Source organism: Amia ocellicauda, chromosome 14 (genome assembly GCF_036373705.1).
Source record: "Amia ocellicauda isolate fAmiCal2 chromosome 14, fAmiCal2.hap1, whole genome shotgun sequence".
Classification (NCBI taxonomy): domain Eukaryota; kingdom Metazoa; phylum Chordata; class Actinopteri; order Amiiformes; family Amiidae; genus Amia; species Amia ocellicauda.
Genome location: NC_089863.1, coordinates 17,621,857 through 17,636,097, shown reverse-complemented (window position 1 = coordinate 17,636,097; position 14,241 = coordinate 17,621,857). Strand labels below are relative to the sequence as shown.

General features: G+C 46.1%; 1 protein-coding gene across 4 annotated transcripts in view; it reads left to right on the top strand.

The window, feature by feature from the left end:
• Positions 1-11,630: 11,630 nt before the first annotated feature.
• Positions 11,631-14,241, top strand: part of LOC136767763 (uncharacterized) — an 18,652-nt gene continuing 16,041 nt past the window's right edge. For all 4 annotated transcript variants that reach the window (XM_066721752.1, XM_066721751.1, XM_066721754.1 and 1 more), the window contains exon 1: positions 11,631-11,789. In XM_066721752.1, coding sequence (XP_066577849.1) covers positions 11,723-11,789 — 67 coding nt within the window. In that variant the 5' untranslated portion in view covers positions 11,631-11,722. The remainder of the gene's footprint in view (positions 11,790-14,241) is intronic.

Genomic DNA, 14,241 nt, shown 5'->3' with positions numbered 1-14,241 from the left:
AAAACCTATATCTCTCTGGCTCTCTCAGTAAATGTATTCTCTAGCGTCCCCAAATTTCTCCTCTATAACCCCTCGGATCAGAGGTGATTTCAGACCTCTTTTAAGCATTATACGGCTTTGTTAAAACAGTATGAAATCGACACCAATTCGACACGGTCAGTTGCTGGTGTGACGTAACAAAGCTTTGCTTGCAGTGACCATGTGGTTTCTGGCAAGGTATTCAATACATTGTGCTTCGGAAGTGTTGGTATGTGGGGGTGCGGTGCTGACCTGGACCTGCAGCTTCTGTGAGTCGTGGGCACTCTGGTGGCATTGATACTTGCTCGTTTTTTGCATTTCTGTATAGACACTGTATTTTAATGTATTTTAATAATTTCCCCAAATGTGAGTATTTCCACAACTGATGTTAAGTTTGCTCAACAATGTTTTGCCCAACACAGCATTTTTTTTCAAGAACCTAAGCCGCCTCCACGTCTTGATGGATACCCCTGACTGGCAGTAAGAAGGAGGCAGGCTTTCCTGCAATATGGCCACTAGGCGTCACAGTTTCTCAGTCTTCATATTTCAGACCTGCTGACAGAGCTGGAAAACTAAACAAAAGGGTTCTCAAATGTAGGTTGAATTTAATGTATGTTTGTAACTCTTTTAAACCTAAAATAAAGACTGAAAGTATAAACGGCACTGGCAGAGACTAGCACTATAATTTGTGAGGGGAAAACACCTCCCTTTTGTGTGAAGCAGGTTGGGAAGTTGCCCAGTTGAACAGAGAAGTTGGCCAGTATTTGAATTTGAGGGTCTTGTGTAGTGAAAGGTTGTGAAACCCTGCCCTGACCTCTGATCTTAACCGGGGTACAGGTTCACCAACTCAGAGGCCGTGTGTGAAGTGAGCGGATGCTATTGCTGTGCTCTTCACTCAGGGCTGCTTTAGCAACCTGTGCTCCGATACTGTAAAGTGTGGCCTGTGTTTCTGGGAATGCTGGGACCAGTTTCACTTTGTGACTAGATGCGGTGGTATGAATCCCTCTCTGTTCTCAATGCAACAGAGGTCCTGCACTGTTTGCACCAGGGATATCAGAATGCCCCCCTCCCATTCTCTTCCTCTGTGGTTTGCCTTGTTCTGCTGGCAAGAGTCAGACCAGCTCTTTTAATGTAGTTTCTTACCTTTTGCATTTTTCAAGTGTAAGACTATTAATGGAGACCTCACTTGAGAGTACACCCCTTCCCCAGTGTGGAGAAAATCAGGACACTGTTGGCTGTTATGACAAATTACTTGGTGGTGCTAGGAATCACTGGGACATGGTGATGAATCAATTGGATCTTTATTTCAAGAAATCATGAAAGGCATCAACCACATCAAACCAGAGGAGCTTTTCCAGATCAGCAGGGACACACGCACCCGGGGACACAAATGGAAATTGGGCTTCAAGGCATTCAAGACAGAAAACAGGAGACACTTCTTCACACAGAGAGGCGTCACAATCTGAACAAACTCCCCAGCGATGTAGTAGAAGCTGAAAGTTTGGGAACATTTAAAAATAGACTGGATAGGATCCTTGGATCACTTAGATATTAATGGACCAAACAAGCACGATGAGTCAAATGGCCTCCTCTCATTTATAAACTTTATGTTCTTATTTGGTTGTATTATAGATTAGATGGAAAAGGTGACAGATCCCTGCATTCAAACAAGGTGTGGCCATTTATAGATTAATTCATATTCATGATGCCTCGAATAATATTCGGGTCTAAAAGATTGTATTGCCTCGCAGACTATCAACAATATTACATAACAGATATACCAGGTTTGCATTCAATGTGCCCGTGTCTGTGACTCCCATAGACGATTCACAGCCCTCTCCCACTGGCAGCATCAAGCTGGAGACAATTATCACATAATGTAAAGTGTTATCCTACATGGTCCCCCCTTTCCTGTTTGGTTCGCCCAGCTTCCTACCCGCCAGCATAAAGTTAAACAGCCCGTGGGCAAGAGTCCTGTCTGAGTCCGTCTGCCATGGTTATTGTGGGCAGAGCGCTACAGCAACCAAACACACTGTAACATCTGTCAGCGCAGAGAGAGGGGTGAGGAAAGACAGAATGAGTGAGAGCGAGGGATAGGGAGACAGAGGGAGACCAGGACAGGGAGAGAGATGAAATGAGATGATAGAGACAGGTGTGAAGAGGGGGGGAGACAGGCAGAGGAAGGTAGACAGATGGCGAGACTGAATGAGAGAGAGAGAAACGGGAAAAGTGAGACCCAGACTAGCACCAACACCGTTAGACCGACTAACCGGACGCTACAGTACATTAACACTGTGCAACGTCAATCATCAACACCTGTCCCTCCCCTGCTAGACTGCACTGTACTGTGTGCCCTGCCATCGCTCTACCAGACCCCTACTGCATTCCCAGCCCGGTGTGAGGGGGTTGCTGGAACAGTCTATAGACACCTCACTGAACACAGCTGCAGCCACTGTAAACACAGGCAGGGAGATAAACATATGACTCCATCATGTGTGTATGCTGTACTGTAACTGTGTGCCATCAGTGTACTGCCAGTGCACTGTGCTGTGTTAACCCCTGCTCTCTCGTTTCAGAATTGCGGGTCATGTGACCTGGCTCCGCCCCCAGCAAAGAAGTGTCCTCAGCCAACGGGAGCAAAGAACAGAGCAGAGGTGATTGACAGGTCTGAGCTGGGCTATACTGTACCATACTGTGACTGCGTAGCCCATGTGTGCCTTTCCACGTTGCCGTGACCTTGGCGTGTGCGTCTGACAGTAGGCCCGTGCTCCTTCCTGGTTCGGCTGCAGTGTACTTATTCCAGGGGTGCAGGCCAGTGACGGAGGGCTCCAGTGCCTTGTGGGGGTGGGGTGTTGCTTGGTTGCACCCTGGTCCTTGCTCCTGGGCAGTAACTCAGTGGGTGTGACCTCAGCAGTCCAGCCTTGTAGATGCCCACTCCCTTTAGAGTATGTGTGGGATCTCCTCGACCCATTTCTGTGAACAGTGTCCCAGGGTACCCCCCCTTCTGCCTGAAGCTGCAACAGAGCTCTCCACTAAAAAAAAACCTGAATATAATTAATAGTTTTTGTAAATGAAAATAAAAATATATAGTTTATATTTTTTGTTCCAACCTAGGTCTTAATTACTCAATTGAATGGTATATTGCTTTGTTAGGTCAATTAAGGATTCAATTAAGCAATTAAGACCTCAGTTGGAACAAAAACTAGCAGGGCAGGGGGTACTCCAGGACCGGCTTGAAAACCCCTGGCCTATATATTTAGTTTTTGGTATTTTTCTTGTCTTTGGTGCTCTTGAGCCTGTCTATTAGTTTTTTTTTTCTCTTTGTTAATTTTCATTTCACTTTCTTGTAACCTGTACAGTCAGAGTCAGAGCCCTGGGCATAGTTTGCTGTTTGTTAGGTGTGTGTGTGTGGGGGATGATACTGGACCTAATGTGGTTAAACAGTGACCAGGCTTGTGCAGAGAAGGGCGGCACAGCTGTGTCTGTGGCTCTGTTTACTGCTCTGGTGCCCCTCAGGTTTTACGGCCTGGAACAGGATTGTAAACTCAGACCAGCCTGACCCACGGGACGGCTAGATTTATAGTGTACTTTCCTGTCTCTTTCTCTTTCTCTCAGTACAGTGTTACAATATTGTAATATCCTGTCTCTCTCAGTCCCAGCACAGTGTTAGCCTATTCTAAGGCCTGTGCAGTGCGTCAGTGTATCTGCAGTGGCTCCGCAGGGCAGTGGTGCTGTGGCAGGCAGGGAAGGCCCTTAGTGCCAGAGTGTGCAGGACTCTGCCAATCACCTGTGAAATTCCTGAACATAGCAGCGGGGAGGCCAGAATAAGAGGGAGGGAGAGAGATGGAGAGTGAGCTCCCATAGTGATTAATGTACCTGCTCAGTGTAGATTTGACACTGATAGGTCAGACCAGTGTACTGATTTCAGGGAAGACAGACAGACAGACAGACAGTGTTGTGTGTCCAGCTTTGTGTCTATACACGGACCCTCTGACGCTGATGCAGTTCAAACGGACATCTGGAATGTGTATGTGTGTCTTTGGGGGGGCTGTCTGTCTAGCCAGGATATAAATCTGGGCTGTAGTCCTCAGTTTACAAACCCAATATTGTCCTATTGTCTGACTCTGCAGGAGAGAGAGAGCGGAGGGAAGGAGATAGAGAGGGAGAAGGAGGGTAGAGGAATGTGAAAACAGGGGGGAGCAGAGTTGGGGTTGGGAGGGGGGTGTGAAGGTCCACAGGGGTGAGGGAAAGAGAGACAAGGAGACAGAGGTAGAGACATCAGTGGGACTGAGAGAGAGAGAAACTGACACAGGGAGATTGAGAGACAAATACCGACTTTCCACTGTCCATACTTATACCCCATTCACACTGAAACAATTGCCGGATTTTTGATACCAACAATTTTCTGGCAAGCGTCCTAGTCTAATTGCCGTCAATTTTCTGGCAACGGGTCTGGGTGAATGGAGCAGGAAAATGATTGCTGGCAAATCTAGCGTTAAGTCCTTGCGTGTTGACGCAGTGTGTCAGCTAACTGACATAACCAATCAGAATAGGGGCGCATTATTGCAAACACGACAAGGTTAAGCCACCTTTGAACAAGAACTTGTGACCGTAAAGAAAAATGGACCGGGTCGTTTAAAATGGCAGAGGTTGAAAATAATGTAGTTGCAACAATTCTGAGTGTTATTGATCAACAAACAGGTTGGTGACGTATGTAATACTAACTATTGTCACGCATATGACGTTTTATATACCCATAAATCATGCAAAATATAATATCTCTATACAGGCAAACGTGTTAGACTGCATTACAGTGACACAGATGGTAGTTGGGTTATTTAATTAGATTTGAAGGCAGTAATGTTAAACTTCAAAAAATGAAAAATAAAATAAGTTGTTTTGAGCAATCAATCAATCGCAGATCTGCACACCCAGACTTTTGGGAGATATAGATATGCACACAGTGTAATGTCATGCTTTTTTCTCATTTATTTTAGTTGCTGCAGTGTGTCATGACCCACACAATGCCTCTCGTTACGAGTCTCATACTGGGTTCACTGGTTCAAATGATCTGTGACGGCTGGGTCCAGTGACCTCACCGCAAAAACACACAATCATAGAGCCTGATGAACTGGTCATAAAATGAAAATGCACCCTAGATTGACATAGCCTTTGCTTTTCCCTCTTGACTATTTGTTATTGGTAGAACCACCACCCTGGTTAGAACCAATAGCCCAGTAAATGCAATCGAAGGAAGCTGGAAAAATGGGGAAATGATCAAACTTTTATGTGTCCTCTCTCAAATCCACAAGTTTCTATAGTGTCTCATTCCCAAGGCTACAGCTCTCTTGCTGGCACTCTCTGTTTTATGTGTGAGTGGGTACATCCTGCCATTTTCCGGCATTCAAAGCCAGTGTGAATGGGGTGAACAGGATAAATGCAGGCAAACGTTAATTGGGGCTTTTGGTGCATTTCGGCCTGTCTGGTGCCACACCTGTACTCCTTGACTTTGCTGCGAATTGCATTTTCGTTAGCTACAGCTGCCCCGGGAAGTGAATTCGAGACACCAAAAGTCAAACAGCATGCAAACTAAAGTTACCACTTTTGTCGTTGGCATCGTTAACCTTTCTTTCTGCGACAAGCAATTGATCCAATTGGTGGCACTTTCCAAGTATACATTAATAAGTGCTCCAATTTCACAGTCTTGCCAAGGTGAAAACACACACATCTGTTCTTGGGAAAAGTTTCTACTGCATTGATAGCGGCTGACATTAAAAAAATGCAGTGGTGTAAGGGGACATAACGGTACATCCACCTAGGCCAGTTTGGGACTCCTTGGATATGACATATGAAGTGGTGCCTCCTGAAACTAGTTTGGGCACAGCTTGGACTCAAATGGACAGGCTGCGGTGCACCTAAACGTCAGCAGTGGAAACCGGGCAAGGGAGACAGGCCTGGGAGTTAAAGGTAACAGCTTAGCAACTGGGCCACACTGTCAAATAGATGATCAGCCAGCCAGCGGCCACATAATCCCTGAGTGATAAACACATGTGCACACGCTTGTACATACACACACAATGCACAGTGGGGGAATAGGAGGAGCACTGAGAATACCTTAATAAACACACAACAGCACAAGGGAGAGACACACTGGAGGAGCATCAGGGTTGTCTGCATGGAAGGTGATGTAGGGGGTGTAGCTGTGTGTGTGTGTGTGTGTGTGTGTGTGTGTGTGTATGACTGTCAGTGAGTGAGAGTTTGCCTGTGTGTGTGTGATTGTCAGTGAATCTTACTCTGGCTGCAGGAGAGATACTGTACATTTCTTGGCTGTGGGGGGATAGTGTGTAAATCTTCATTGTGGCAAAGAATTTACATCAATATTATCGCATTGTCTGAACCAAATTGTCTCTTTATGTGTCCCTTCATCCTTTCTGTCCTCTCTCTCTTTGCCCCATCTCTCAGAGGTAAAGAGTGGGGTGCTGGCCCCAGTGTGTGTGTGTGTGTGTGTGGGGGGGGGTTGATGTGCGGCTGTGTGTTTGGCACCTCAGTGTGTCTAGCCAGTGTGTAAATTCCTCAGCGAGCTGCGCAAACATTCCCCTCGCTCACAGTCACTTCCCCTCGCAACGACCCACTGTGCCCTCAACCCCTCACTGACGCACACACACACACACACACGCGTGCGCTCACGGGCACAGAGACGCACACACTTGCATGCACACACAAAGACGCAGAGAAACGGGCACAGGCATTACATGGGGACCCACAAGCTCAGATACAGAGATGCACATAGATGCCCACACACACACGTGCACTACCACTCGCACATAATGGATCCACTGTTGCACAATCCTGTCCAACATGCTTTGGATATAATCGGCGCACACACGGCCACACAGCGAACCTCACTGGCCCAAGAGGCTCTGAAAAACCAAGCGGTCAGTTATGAACTTACAGGTTATCTATAAACAGTTATGCAGTCCAAAAGTGGCCTGGTGTGGAGTATGAATGTGGGACATAGTGCAATTGATCACATGCAGAATATAAAGGCCCCTGTAGCCAGTTGGGTGTAGGACTGTCATACACTGAGGTTATAGAAGACTGTAAGAGAGCGAGAGACAGGGAGAGAGATGGAGAGAGATACTGGAAGAAAGAGAGATGGAGAGGGATGCAGGGATTAAGAGTCTGAGAAACTTAGAATGAATCAGCCTGAGAGTGAGAAAGATGGAGTGAGAGAGACAGCGGGACAGTGACTGAGAATGAGAGAGACAGAGTGAGAGAGGTTGAGACGGTGAGAGGGACAGAGAGAGAGTTTGAAAGTTTGAGAGTGAGAGTGACACAAAGAAAACAAGAGCGCGAAGGAGAGGGAGACTGAGAGAGTGAAAGAGTGTTTTTTGCCAGGTGACTTTTGCAGTGAAGAATGTTCCAGCAGCAAAACATTATGTATTTATCTTTATCTTTATTTCACTTCAGCTTTATCTGTTTTTTTCTTCTCCCCCCACCCCCCCAGACACCTATAAAATATCCCATGCACCTGGAAAGAGAGAGGGGCGGATGTTAACAGATGTGCGTTTCCCCTGTCTGCTGGTGGCTCTGACTGGACCCCATTGTACAGCACCTGCCTTCCCTCCCAGCTCTGGCCACGCTACATTGCCCAGAGCACAAACATCCTGTCTCTGTGCCTCTCGCTCTCTCTGGCTCTTCTCCTCCTGTCTCTGGTTCTGCTCAAGGTATTGAGGTAGACTAACTAGACGCTGGTCCCTCTGTGATGGAACGCACACGATAGAACTCAGATAGCACAGATGGCACAGATAGGGAGGCAATGGGGAGAATACAGCAGTGTGTCAGTCTGTCAGGCAGTCAGTCAGTCTGTCTGTCAGGTGCTGTATTGGTGTTGGAGGGGTGAGTGTCTGCAGCTGGGCTCGGTCAGACGGTCGGCACAGGAAGCAGTCACTGGGTAGGAATGTGGTCCTGCTTATTTGTGTTAGACGTGCCTGGCCACTAGCCTGAGTGTGTGTGTGTATGTGTATGTGTGTGTGTATGTGTATGTGTGTGTGTATGCGTGTGTGTGTGTATATGCGTGTGTGTGTGTGTGTGTTAGTGTCAGAGAGTGTCTGTGTGTCTATTGAGATTGATGGTATGTGTTCGTGTAAAGAGCAACACACAGCCACAGACGGAGGCGTACAGAGAGACACATGAATGTTCTCCCAGGATATTTGCTCAGCAGCTAGAGGTGCAGTACTGCGCAGAGGTGCGTTCTCCGGGTGTGTGTGTGGTGGCAGGCCCAGTTAGCACACCTGGTCTGATGGGAGCTGTGAGAAGCTAGATTGGTTAAGAAATACATTTTTAAATATATGTATCTCCTCGAGCTTATATGGCCAGGTTGGTTGATCACTCTACTGAGGTTGTGAGCTGGGAAGGGCAATAACTTGGCCAGTCCAGGACTTTGCATTATTATGGGGGGGGGGGGGGGATAGTTTCCAAATCAATTGGTGATAATAATCATTAGGATTATATGGATAATGACAATAATAATGATTATAGTGATGATGATTCAGGCTGGGGGAGAAGGAGGCCTAACTCTGAGGATGAAGCCTGGGCCTCGTGTAGAGTGTGTGCCCAGTGGTAAGACTTGGTGCTGGGGTGTGAGGTGTGTGTGGTAGTGTGGGGGTGGGTGGGGAAGCTGCAAAGGCAGCCTGGTGTCGTTCCAAGTGTGCGAAAGGTGACCAGGGGTCAGGGGGTCAGGCATTAACCCCTTCCTGACCCCAGAGTCGTCAGGGTTTAGGATGGCCATGCTGTATTTCACAGGGGGGTGAGATTTGAACACAAAGGGCCTGTGTGAGAGTGTGCGTCTGACACAGGGGAAATTCTCCAGGGTGTAGAGTGGGCAGAGATGAGTGAAGGAGGGGAGTGGAGTGGAGTTGTGAAGGGTAATAAATGGCAAATCCAAAACTGTGCCTTAATAAATAATAATAATAATAATAATAATAATAATAATAATAATAATAATAATAATAATGTAAGGCAGGGTGGTGCAGTTGTTGGCGCCGCTGCATCACAGCTCCTGGAACCTGGGTTGCTGCTCTGTGATTGCCTCATGTCCTCTCCAGGGTCTGCCCTGCCTTGTGCACTGTGCCTGCCGGGTTGGACTCGCTGGGTGAGGTGGTTATTGATAATGGGTGAGAGGATAAGGATAATGGAGAGTAGTGCAGTGAGAGTGGGGTGGGGTAGGTACTACCAGTGCAGTCCACCAGGATCCACAGGGACCACCCTCCACCCCCAACAGGGTCCTGTGTTCCAGATCCATCCAATAGGCCAGGGCTGAGCAGCCACACCTGCAGTGGTCTGTGATCGCTTCCGCAAATCCCTTCAGCTTCACTCCCTATGAAATAGTCCCTCGAGTTTGACCTCGGTGCACAGGAGCCAATGCACTACGCCACTTCATGAAAACAGAGTTGTCAATAATACTGCATTCAGCCAAGCCTTGACTGGATTTTATGGACTCTGGGGCCACAGAACCTATGTGTGTGTACTCCTCCTCTTTACCTTCTCCTTCTTTCTCTGTGTTATTCTGCAAGACTGTTCGTCTGTGGTGTCAGTGGGTTTGTGAGTCGTGTTGGACAGCAGGTCTGTGGTCTGGCCTGTGCTGTGTTGGTTTGGGCACCTGCACACATTCATAGCCAAGGGGTTTATTATTTGAGAGGGGTGGGGGGCGGGTGATGAAAAGCTATGAGGACACAGTAATAGGAAGTGGGGGCGGCAGAGTTTATTTAATCCCTCACACTGAGGGGAGCTCTCTGCCAAAATATATATATCTCACTCACTCTCTCTCTCACTTCTCCTAGTCTTGGCTATTTGAACGGCAGGGAGTGCCAATGTCAGCTGCAGGTGCAGTGAGTGTCATGGTGCGTAGATTCTGCCCCACTTGCATGCGAGGTGTGGGGGGAATGTTAAGGGAAAGTTGCTGTTGGGTGTGTCTTACAGTTACTGGAGGCATGGTTATGTTAATTATAGTAGTAACACTTTACAATAGGTCTCACACATTAGTTTGTTAACAGTAGGTACTGAGCAACTACATGTTAGTTACTTATAAGAGCATTGCAATTATGCAATTGTTAACATGTACTGAATGTGTAAAAATGATTAACAGTATATGTAAGTACACATTTGTCTGGTAAAGATGCCTTTAGAGCTATACTGGGCATCAGAGGTGTAGGTTTAGGTTTACAGGGGATGGGGGGACCAGCCCCCCCAATGTTGAGAGAACCTTTCCCCCCAACATTGTATGCACGGCTCATTAGGCTTATCGAACACATCCCCCCCAATATTTACAGTGTCTCCTCCAGTTCTGAAATGAGTCCATGCTGGGCATTGTCCACTTTTTACACATTAAGTACATATTAACAAATGCATAATTACACTGTTCTTATGAGAAACTAACATGTAGTAACTGAGTACCTACTATATCAATAAACTGTAATTTGTGAGACCTATTATTAAGTGTAAGTACAGAGGAATGGTGGCAATTAACTGATTCTGCAGTATTGTACTATTACTACTATTAGACTACAAATAGTACTATACTAGTACTATTATTGTACTATATAGTACTATTAGAACACCACTAATCTACTGTACTGTTACTACAGCTCCCTATTGGAACAGCACTATTCTACTGCACTGTTACTACAGCCCCCTATTGGAACAGCACTATTCTACTGCACTGTTACTACAGCCCCCTATTGGAACAGCACTATTCTACTGCACTGTTACTACAGCCCCCTATTGGAACAGCACTATTCTACTGCACTGTTACTACAGCCCCCTATTGGAACAGCACTATTCTACTGCACTGTTACTACAGACCCCTATTGGAACATCACTATTCTACTACACTGTTACTACAGCCCCCTATTGGAACAGCACTATTCTACTGCACCGTTACTACAGACCCCTATTGGAACAGCGCTATTCTACTGCACCGTTACTACAGACCCCTATTGGAACAGCGCTATTCTACTGCACCGTTACTACAGCCCCCTATTGGAACAGCACTATTCTACTGCACCGTTACTACAGACCCCTATTGGAACAGCGCTATTCTACTGCACCGTTACTACAGACCCCTATTGGAACAGCGCTATTCTACTGCACTGTTACTACAGACCCCTATTGGAACAGCACTATGCTACTGAATTGGGGGTGAGTGGTGACAGGGTGTACAGGAGAATAATTTGGATAATTCGGATAATTCGGAGTTTGGAGTTACAGTGTCTGTAACAGTTTAGTTGGAAATGGGAACTAAAATCCCTTAGTAAGAAACCCATGCAATAGGACAGGAGAAATCACTGATAATGCCTTGGTAGAAAACCACAATGGGCCAGGAGACATGTAAAAAACAACGAGCTCAGTGTTCATGCTCTACTGTCTCTCAATCTGTTCTCTGCGTGTCTGATGGTGTGCAGTGGGTGGGCCTGTCTTACAGCTACCGTCTTTCAGAACATGGGGGCAGTCCCTTCTCCTCCCCTCCTCTCCCCTTCCCCTCCAGAGCACTAGGGTGGGCAGGGTTTATCTGGGTATAAAAGGTCAGTGAACTCCAGGGACCTGTCTAGTTGTGCTGGCTCCTCACCGTTGCACTGTCTACCCATCCTTGTCTCTGCTTCTGTCTGTCCGTCTGTCTTTCCGCTGGTCCACCTCTCCTTCCACGATGATGGGACACGCCATTCTCCAAACTGCCCTGGTGCTCTGGCTGACTCAGCTGTCTCTACAAGGAGGTGAGATTCCTGCCCATACAGTCCCACTGTCTGACTGACACACTAACTGACTGGACACTACAGGGGGGGAGTGGGAAAAGGGACTGAAGCAGGGGAAGAGAAAGACTGTGTTTGAGAGAGAGAGAGAGAGAGAGAGAGAGAGAGAGAGAGAGAGGGTAGTAAAGGAATTAGGAATAGGCATGAATTCCACTGTGTTTCAAGACAAATATGGATTATAATGTGAGATTAAGACATTATTATTATTATCAGTGTTAATATTGATATATTTATTGGTGTTAATTTTTAATTTTAAAAAAATGAATACTTGACCCTAGTCTGAAATAACGTATGACTGACTTTCTGTCTCTGTGTTGTAAAGACCTAGTGATGTGGGGAGAATTGGGTGCTGAGTGAGAAGCGACTTAGACTTTGTGCTTTGCGAGTTACCTGAGTGTTAATACATCCCCAGTCCAGATTATTTTACTAATGCACTAAAGACTTTGTAGATGCAGCCATGTTATTTGTAGAAATATAATCTAGAAATTGGTTTGATTTGGCTGCCATCCTTTTCTTATACTGTATGAAACAATAGAGGTACAGTGTGGAGAAATATACCAGTGTACCACACAATGTTTGGCTATATTCGGCATTTGCCACAATCATGTATTGGTTGTGAAATCAATACTTCTGGCAATAGTTCTTGTGGACAGTTGCACTGAGTATCTGCTGATGAGGTGTCTTTACTAAGACTTTATTCATGCTGAGTCTTTCTGTGCATTTTTTTCCTACCTTCTATACACCTGACTGACTACATACATATATATACAAACACATTCTTATGAAGTATCTTGCCCATTGAATTGGGGGCATTGTGCACTGTGAAGCCATCAAAGTCAGACCACAAATGAATGGTATCGTAGGGAACATGCACACTGACCAGGCAGCTGTGTAGTGAGTCCCTCCACACAGTGAACACACTGGGATGCTCTCTGGTGTGCACTGTGGCTGAGTCTTGCTCCACAGCACAGTGTTACACTTACTCCTTACACCCTGGTGATCTTTTGCAAAGTGTCTTACCTGCAAGCCTGGGTAGTGGCTTTGGCATTTAGATACATGACCTCTTGGGCTATTCCATGGTCTAGATAGAGGACCTTCCAGGAGAGAGAGAGACATGATATCTTTTATGACCACCTTTTCTTGATTGGAGCCGCCTAATTTCTATTCCACTGCGTTGTCCAATCAAATGGCAAGAGTTAAATAGCCCGGCTTGTGAAGACTCTCACGACCTCGCTTCCTGACTTTCTCACTGTGTCATCTTCCAGAAGGTTCTGCTCAACAGAAAGCAGAGGTGTCTCCACATAAAACTGAACTAAGGTTTAATGGCTCAGAGCAAGAAGGAAATTACATGTCAAAAGCCCTAGTTAGCATGCTGTTGGTTATAGTGCCACATTGATTGTATGCAATCGACCACATTCCTTCTGTCTCTCTAGTGTGTGGTTGTGTACGATGTTTAGGTATGCGAGATCCCCCATACTTTGTTAAACAGCTTCTGTAATGCAGACACACCTCACTCAACTTCAATGCAAAGTTATCATAAGGCCAAGAAATACCCCAAAAGTGCTTGTTCTGCCTATATACAGCACATATACAACAGCGCAGTGAGGGACAGTGATATTAGTGTACAGAAAACAAATCTGAGAGGCAGAGAACATGGTAAGCGGGGACTTAGACACTACACTACACCCAGGACATGCCCCGTCACCAGACACACCCTTTGATGACATTATTATTTGTATTATTTATTTATTTATTAGCAGACGCCCTTGTCCAGGGCGACTTACAAAATATAAGAGCAATACAAAGTGCAATAATACAGTTCAGTTCAAGGCATTGTGCAATTTACAAATTCCAAATTATCATAGAAAGTAACTGAAAACTTGGTCATGTACCTAAAAACCGTGGTGCTGTAACTCTCTCAGACTCTTGAGGCTGAAGCTTCAAACTTGATGACAACCCACAGAGTCCTTCTGCCCTGGCTGAGATGCCGTCTGTCTCTCTTTTTAGAAATGGGGGGTTAATTCCACTTTTTTCAATTGCAATTCCCTTTTTCAGAGCCCTTCCAAATTTCAGATCCAATTCTCTTAGCCATTGACACAAGAGGCTCTACTGGAACTGGAATTGGAATTGAAAAAGCAATTACAAATGGAACGGGAAAGGAAGTACTGGAATTGACCCCAATCTTGCTTAGAAAAACTAGATGCCCTCTCTCATAGACGCAGCCCCCTCTCCCCAGCTCACCACTTCTTTCCCATTGTAAACGAAGACACAGGGACACACAAGTTCAAATGCTTAGATCTAATTCACCAACCTACTGCTGCTGGCACCCAGACTTTCCATCTCTCCTGGAGTCTGCCCAACACCTTAAACTCCAAGAAGGGGGAAACCCAAAATGCAAAGATAAAAGAGCAGGAGA